General features: G+C 48.5%; 1 protein-coding gene across 1 annotated transcript in view; it reads right to left on the bottom strand.

The window, feature by feature from the left end:
* The window catches only part of LOC109300692 (TNFAIP3-interacting protein 3-like), a 21,751-nt gene that overhangs the window by 12,546 nt on the left and 723 nt on the right, over positions 1-8,482 (bottom strand). The window contains exons 2-3 of the mRNA XM_019521471.1: positions 1,841-2,003; positions 688-831 (exon numbers count right to left, since the gene is read on the bottom strand). Of these exons, the coding sequence (XP_019377016.1) occupies positions 688-831; positions 1,841-1,918 (222 nt within the window). The 5' untranslated portion in view covers positions 1,919-2,003. The remainder of the gene's footprint in view (positions 1-687; positions 832-1,840; positions 2,004-8,482) is intronic.

The raw sequence follows: 8,482 nt of genomic DNA, 5'->3' as shown, positions 1-8,482 counted from the left end.
CTCAGCTTCCTCATCTGTGAAATGGGACTAATGGTACTTCCTTTTTTTTTTTTTTTTTTTTAAGTGTTTGTAGAGCTACAGGCCAGGGGTTTATATACAAATGACTTGTCACCATGACTCTAGCATGCTCTTTCTCTCGAGTGCCTTCCCCATATGCCCCAAAGCCACTCAGTGTTCGAAGTGAGGAGAGGAGCTTTGGAAAATGATCCGGGCAGTGAGTATCCTTTCTCCTTCTAGCCCATCAGAATTTACCTCAGTTGTGAACTGCAGCAGACTTGAACCAGGGGTTTCCACAGGTGAAAGACAAATGAACTTAATCTGTGTTGTCACCTACCAGATGAAGCTGCTCCTGCTACTTGGTGTGCTTCGTTTCTACCTCCAGTTGTGTTTGTATGTGTGAAGTGGTGCAGCAATGCTGTGTTTCAGGGAAGCTGGGAGGATCCCCAGAGTGAATATTGCTAAGAACTGAAAAACTGACCTTACAAGTGACACTTCCAGCCCAGTTAGCTGTGAGGTGACACTAAAGCAGGCTCATCTTTCCTGTATGATCTACTGGTTCTGAGGTTAGAGCCACAAGTAAACTTGGGTTATTATCAAAACCTCTGGCCTGGCCCTCAGGCTCCTCCCTGCAAGACCCCCCACTCCCTTCTCACATGCTTAGAAAGTACTGGGTGGCTATTTTTTCACCTGTTCATGCTCCAACTTTATGGAGAGCCTCTCTGTCTGCTGCTTCAGGGTGAGCACCTCCTGCTGCAGGGCCCTGATCTTCTGCTGCAGCCCCAGGGATGTGGTGTGGTAAATCTGGTCCCACTCTTGATTCAGCTTCATCAGCTGCAAAGAAAAGACAAGCCAGTGAGGGGCTGGTGGGAGGCTGGTGCCCAGGGGTGTAGTGGCTGTGCTTCCAGCCTCCTGTAAGAGGCTGCTCTCTGTTCCAGCCCAGCCCAAGGGAGGGATATGTTGCTGGGGATCTGGGATAGTCAGCCTCAGAGTTCTCAGCCCAGAGTTCTCTATGCCTAAAACCATACCCTGGCCAGAACTAGGGAACCACTCACTGTGATTGATTATAGGACTGTGCCACTTCAGTGGTCACATCTGCTCAAGAGGCATTATGCTCTCAGGGCTCAGTTGTGCACCTGTAGCGATCTTGTGGGCTGCTCTTCATGAAAGACTCTTGTCTGTTAGCATGTGACTAAGTTGCACTAGCTACCACCACGTCAAACAGGGTATGGTAAGAGAAGATGTGGTTGTCATGCTAGGCAACTCTGGTTAGGCTCAGGTGGTGACCCAGCTGGCAGGTAGGACCACAGCCTGATCAGAGAAAGCATCCTTCCACACTGACCCTCTCCTGGGGTGATTTTGCAAATGCTGCTTTAGCCTCCCTCCTTCAAGTACAGTGTACAACTGCTCCTCCACCCCCCAGGCACTAGCCTCTTAGCTCCTTGGATCACAAGTGAAGGGATAGATGCAATGCAATCAAATATGTGCATGGCAGGGGATGACATGGCAACCCAGCGCAGTCAGCACAATGGGGCAGGACTGTTCTGAGCCTGGTTGGGAAGGGATGAGAGTAAGCAGTAGGCCCTGTGCTGTGTGTCCTGCCCTTTTGCTACACAATGAGTTGAAGGGAGCTTGAACCTTAAGGAACAAGAGAATTCACCTGCTGGTGGCCTGGAGCTATGCAGGAGCAGGACAGGAAGATGGAGAGTAGGGCCTGAGTGCTGATCCCTCTGGGCAGCAGTGGCTGAGATGGCAGGAATGGGGGTGCACATTCCTTCCCCTGGGGTGGAGGAACCACCTACATGCTGGATGGGGAGGAATCCCCAGTCCAGGCTTAGCTCACCTCCTTGTTGATGCGCCGCAGCTCTGTGTTCTTGTTGAGCAGCATCAGCTTCTCCTCATCGGCTGAGGTCACTGTCATGCTCTCCGAGATGTAGGTGACAACCTCCTCTGAGTCATTCCTGTCAGAGATGGCAGGCTCACTCAGCACTCCAGGAGCATTCTCCCTGCCCAGCCATCAGAAGAGAAGGAGAGTCAAGGACACAGGAACACAAGGGCACAGCTCCACTCTTAATGCGAAGCCACCTCATGCAGATGGACCTTATAACAAGAAAATTTATTTTTCTGTGAGGACCTATCCTTTAGCTACTCTCCTCATCCAGGCCTGGACATGCACTGTGCTCGCAATTAATGCCATATCCACTGGATGGCCTTAGCCTATGGCCCCTTGCTCTGTAGACAGCTACCCTAGGAGTGGCAGCTGAAGAGCACAGCTGGGACAGAACTGATGCTGAAAAAGATCTTGCTTTTACCTGGTAGTCAGCATATCAGGCTATGACCCATTCACACCTAGCAGGCTGGAAGTAAAAGCCCTCTAAGGCTCCCACTTAATGCCACAAGCCCAGCTATCTTGCTGAGGAGAGCTCTGGGGATATGCTGCATAGATCTCATGCCAATTGGGGAAGTTCTTGGTAAGTGTATTTGCATACACCAGATTTGCATAAGCAACTTCATTGAAAGGGGGTTTGAAGGGGATTTTGGCTAGAAAAGTGCATATGCATGTGAAAGCAAAAGCCTATGAACCCTAAGCAAGCTCCTAACAGCAGATCTGTGAGGGACCCAATCCTCTTGTCTCCTAATGACCCCACTCAGCAGCGTGTCAAGGCAAACAGACAGTATGGTACCAGAAGGTGTTATTCCTGAGACTTTTCATGAGTGAAGCTGAATGATCCCGAGAGAGAGAATACATGCTCCTTGGTATACAACATTTCTTCTCACCAATCTGCAAACTAGATGCAGCTTTGCACTTCTGCCCTGCTTCTCAGCAGGGGCTGTAGCTGTGGTAAAGTCTAGTCTTACTGCAACTTTCACCACCTGTACCACAGCCAAGCCTTTGCAATTGTGCTGTGAGGTGTCAGCATAAACAGCCAAATTCTGAGCAGACTTTGTTTTATGAAGTGACTCGAGCTTATTTTGTCAAACCATGGTCCCTGATTTCAGCCACGATGACTACGCCTCCAGGGTGGTGTTTGTGTGTTTACTGTATCTCAGTTTAGTTTCTTGTCCAGATTAATCCAAATCACAAACTTGCATCCCTGTCTACATCCCAATAGCCAAGTGAAATCCAGAAGCAAAATATCTAGCAATTCCCATGTCTCCTTTTTTTTTTCTACCAAGTTGTTGTCCTATGTGCAGCTCCCAGACCAAAAGGCATGGGAATTCAGATGCCTTGCATTACGCCTGATCTTAGACCCAACACCCCTGGATCTGGGTTGCTCTCTACCATGCAGTTTTACTATGCTGAACAAAGCCAAACAGGTCAGAACAGCATCCACACACCCACACAAGCATGAGGATTTCAAACCACAGTCATTTCATAGCTCTGTTAAATTACCAGACTTGCAAGTAACTAGCTAAAAAAAAAAAAAAGGAAGGCTTTTCCTCAAGAGCATGTTGTGGGTTTTGGATTTGATCCACAATAGCTTCTACCAAAGGGCTTTAAACCTCTTTCTGAGCAGTTCAGTTGACAGAGCTGTAATCACTGCCAGCCTTATAGCCATGCTCTTCTTCTTCCCACTTTCTCCTCTCCCTCTTTTCTTTTCTTCCTACTTCACTGAGTTATCTTAGCTGCTTTTACTTTGGCTGAAACAAGAACCGCCTAGGACAGCAGCAGGCTTTATGGGATTCAGACAGCCCCCTTGCATTCACTGGAAAGGGGAAGCAGAGTGAAGGTAAAAAAGGGGCATTTGTATCTTGTGGAAACACTGAGAGGTTCTAATTCAGGTTCCGGAGCAGATCTACAGATCTCTGACACCAAGTCTGAGAGGAAAAGCAAGATGGTATTTTTATAGTTTGCTATCCCACAACCGATCTGATGTGAAAGAGACTGCTAAGTACCACCACAAAGCCAGGAATGCCAGCAGCTCACTGGGGTGGACTGGCCATTCTCACACACCTCTCTCTCCATGCTCTTTGTCATTTGCTGCGGTAGGTTGAAACCATCATTGGACCTTTGGGCTTTCTGGGTTGTGCTCACACCCTAGACCATGTTCCAGGCTTTCGAGCTCATTACTTGATTGGGTATCACTTAGGTGTTCATGGAGTAATGCCTTGTAACATTGTCACAGTAATAAGTCTGGCCCACAAGACCCTAGGTCAAGCTGCAAAGGAACAGTTCTCCCAACAGTATCAAGCACAGACCTTCCTGTAAAGGGACTATGTTGCCCAATAGCTAGCACAACCGCTGTGTCATCACAGCCTGCCCCTTAGATCACTCTGAAGCAGACATACGGATGGGAGGACCCAGGGACATAAGTATCATGTCCACACCTTAGGTGCTGCTAAGATGGTTTTTTGCTGTCTCTGGTTTCCTAGCCAGGTGTTTTGCCAGGTCAGATGACCTCAGTCCAGGGAGAGGTCTTCTCCCAGTGACATCCACCGTCCAGACAGGAATCTTTATCACACGCTTTCTGTCATCCAGAGCTAGGAGAGTTGGGGAATTTCCAATGGCCCCAGCATACAAGAGCAATAGCCTACCAGAGCAAAGGGTCCAGGACACATCAGTGTTTTGGCTTATCTTGCGATCACCAATACAAGTTGTCACTCTTGCATGCTACCCAAGAAGCCTCCATTGTTTCCTGTGCCTGGAGTACCACCCTTTATATCTGAGCCAGATTCACTGGAACTGAACAGCCCTTTGACTTGTTCCCATCATGCCTCATGGACAGAGCTACCCTGTGGGATATCCATCTCCCTCCCATTTGCAGCTGCCCTTTATACCAGCCCAGCCTTTCCAAAAAACATATATTATCTTCACTGGAATAACACAGGAGTGTGGAGAGCATCTCCCCTGGCAGTATGCAAACTAGAAAGCAACTGAAAAGCAGCCAGCAGTCAGAGCTTGGGATTGGTCTACCAGCATATGGATGCCTGGATTTGGTAGCAAGGGGCTTGTCGTAACTTGGATCCTCTGGGCACACTGAGAGGCAGCACTGTAAAAGACCCCCTCTGTCCCTGCCAAAACAGTCTCCAGGATCACTGAGTCCTTTGCAAGCAGGTACTTGGATAGCTCTGAAATATAAACCACATCTCCCCATGTCTTTGCACACTCCTGTGCCCCAGGGAAGACTGTGTTAGGGGGAGCCTCAGCCTCCCCTGCCCAAGACTGCCTCTGAGGCAGCAGCTTCCTCACACGGCGAGCAGTGTTAAGGCAGGAAGTGATGATGTTGACGCAGGAAGTGTAGGCTCTGGGGGCAGGAAATTCTGACACGCGACAAGCTTGAAAAACCCACCCTGCTCTTGGTTACCTGAGCGGTGGCGTGTTTCCCCCAGGGGGGCGCAGAACGCCCCCTCCCCCTGCACACCTTCTCGCTGCCTTTCCAGTAAGGGGCATTCAGAAGAGCTGTTGCTAAAGGCCGACTTGGCAAGTGGGTGGGAAAAGTCCACTGGGATGGAAAGGTCACTGGGTAAATGGACGAGCTGCTAAATGGACTGGCTCATTGGTTACCTGGATAGTTCACCCACAGCCCTCTTCTAGCTTCTACACTAATCTCACGCCGGGGGAAGTCCCCAGCTAACTTCCTCATGCAGCCCTGTCTCTATGCGGGGGGACTCTAGGCTCAGGACTGCCTTTACATGACGGCTTGTTTCCTACAAAGTGTGTAGAAATGCAAGAGGGAGGAGGGAGTTCTACACTCTGTCCCGTTGCCAGATCAGCCCTTGTGGCATATAGCTTGGGCAGCTCATGGTCTACATGGAGGCCTCTGCCTGACAAGACTCTCACTTGGCAGGAATGACTGGTGGCACGCTCCATCATTAGGAGTTTCTCTGTATGCCAGGGCTTAGGCTGAAGTAGTGGTGTGGGGACATCTACCCCAGCAAAGCACCTAGTGGAGATGCAGCGTTCCTTCGTAAGCAGCCCTGTCTTCCCCAGCATCTCTTCCAGTGAAAGAGCTGTAGGTGGTCAGATTGCATCAATGCTAGGGGTGTTCCAGCCTAGCTATGCCAGCTAGGGGTGGCAAATCTTCGCAAACCATGCCCAGATCTCCAAGCTTCATGGGTGGGTGTTCAGTACTAGACTCTGATGTCCTGACTGGGGTTGGGAGAGGAGCAAAGCAGAGAGATGGCTGAGCACTTCTTGTTCAGTGCAATGAGTGCAGAGGCTGATACCATTCCCAAAGCAGTGGCTGCTCCCCTGCAGTGTGTGATACCAGCAGGGAGAACATGACAGAGCTGTCCTGGCGCCAAAGGACCTGAGATGTGAACGTGTTTTATCTGTGGGGCTGGTGGGTGGTGTGAGTTTCTCACCCTGCTTGATAATGCAATGTGCTTTCCCACGGCCTGTCATGGGTGGTGGGAATGTCACCCATGTTCATTCTCATCATCTGTCAGTCTGTTGCTATAATGGGTCCATGGGATTCTGGGTTTACAAATGGGGTGGAAAGCATAGGCTATTCCAGATGGCCAGGAAACCCTAGTTCAGTTCCTCTCTTTTTATTCCCAGCAATAAACTGTAGGTGGGAGTTGGACCCAGGGTGGGAAAGGGTAAAGTGAAAAGTGCAGCCTGTTGGTTTTGAAAAAGATAGATTGTTAGCCAAAGGGAGGACATGCAGAGAGAGGCACTGAAGGGCCAGAAAGGAAGCTGGATCTTTACATTCTGGTGTTTCCAGCCATCAAAGGCGGGGCAAGTGGTACACTGTTTGTGGAAACATAGGGAGTGAAGTCCAAGTCCTGCTACTTTCCGTGGTAGTTTTGCTATTGACTTCAGTACAGCCAGGATTCCACCAGGATTTTGAACTGAACTTCGCCATCCCTTCTCACCAGAGCTCAGAGGCTGAGGGGAGGTTCTAATTTCACCCAAACCAACTCACACTGCCTTGCTCATGGCCTCTCTATGACAATCCACAGAGGACAGCCTAATGGGGACTGTACTTCTGAACATGCTGTTACTCCAACAGGGATAGGTTGGACAGACAGGGTTTTGCTTCAGATACTTGTTGGAGTAGGTAGCTCAGAAGTACACATATACTTTAAGCTCAGCACCCAAAGGGTTATAAAGCCAGTACGGGGAACCTCTTTTAATGATGTATTTCTCACCCAACTTGCTGCTTCCATATTTATACCATATTCTCCTCCTCTCCTCCAGCTGTGGCATTGATTGTATCCATGGCATGAGAATCCCAGTGTTGAACCTAGGAAACTTCACACTGCTGGGAAACTTTACACCCTCATTAGCTCTGTATAGTTCCTGGATGATTCACTCCAAATACAGTGATATTTAAATGTTGATCTAGTCAAAGCAGAACAAATTCCTATTTTAGACACACTCGGACCATTGGACTCCTTAGTTATAACAGTTTAGCTCAAGTCAAGAACTTACTGATGCAAAGGGAAACCACTTGCATTAGGGGTTTGCCCTACTTTGTCTAGACAGGGTATTTTATGAGCACAGCCAAGGCCTTATATTTGATTTCCATTCCTAACCAAGTGTCACTCCTAGGGGTTTTGGAAATCAGTTCAGATGCTTAAAGGATTGGTATCCTGAGTCTATCTCTGCAGAGAGTATCCAGCGTTCCAGCTGTGTGTAAGAGGATACAAGGTGTTCAGCCTACATTCAGTACAGCGGTGAAGTTTCTTAAGCTGGGTTCAAACTCAGATGTGGCTAAGTGGGAAGAAAGGTTGGTTCTCATTGGTTAAAACATGTTGTTTTATAACTAAACACGGCCTTCACACTAAATTCTTCATGCTAGCCATGAAAATATACTGTATCTGTACACAATAAGTAATTATATAGCAAACAAAGTATTATCTGTAGTTAGTGACTGTAGTGATATTTTAATGTCACCTTGTCCTTCAAGATTTTAAAAGTAGTAGAGTGCATCCTCTAATAACTCATTTTAATGAATATGTTGGAAGAAGAAGAGTAGCCTTCTTGCTCTTTCATTACCCAGTCAATTGCTTAATTTTGGATGAACCAGGTGAATAGACTGAAATGGAACAAATGAAGATATGTGGGGAGCCAAAGGAAAAGCAAGGGCAACATTGGACCAGATGGACAACTGACACCCAGGAAAAAGCCAACCTATTACATGGGTACTTTGCATCAATCTTTCATCAGTCCCATGGGACGCCCATGCCCGCTACGGGACCGGCAGGTCCAGGTGAGGGAGATCCCCTGCCCTCCATCAATGCTGACCTCATGAAGGAACACCTTGAGAGGCTGGATACTTTCAAGTCAGCCGGCCCTGACAATCTACACCCCAGGGTACTCAAGGAGCTGGCAAGCATCATAGCCCAGCCCCTGGCACCGATCTTTGAGAACTCCTGGCACTCTGGTTTGTGCCTGAAGACTGGAAGAAGGTCAATGTGGTGCCAATCTTCAAGAAAGGGAGGAAAGTGGATCTGGCAAACTATACGCCCATCACCCTGACTTCTATCCCGGGGAAGGTCTTAGAAAAGTTTATTAAAGAAGCCATCCTTAATGGAC

This window comes from Gavialis gangeticus, unplaced genomic scaffold (assembly GCF_001723915.1).
Source record: "Gavialis gangeticus isolate Ggan-Ray unplaced genomic scaffold, GavGan_comp1, whole genome shotgun sequence".
NCBI classification, from domain to species: Eukaryota; Metazoa; Chordata; order Crocodylia; family Gavialidae; genus Gavialis; species Gavialis gangeticus.
The sequence above is the reverse complement of the archived record's forward strand: the minus strand, read 5'-3'. Positions and strand labels throughout refer to the sequence as shown.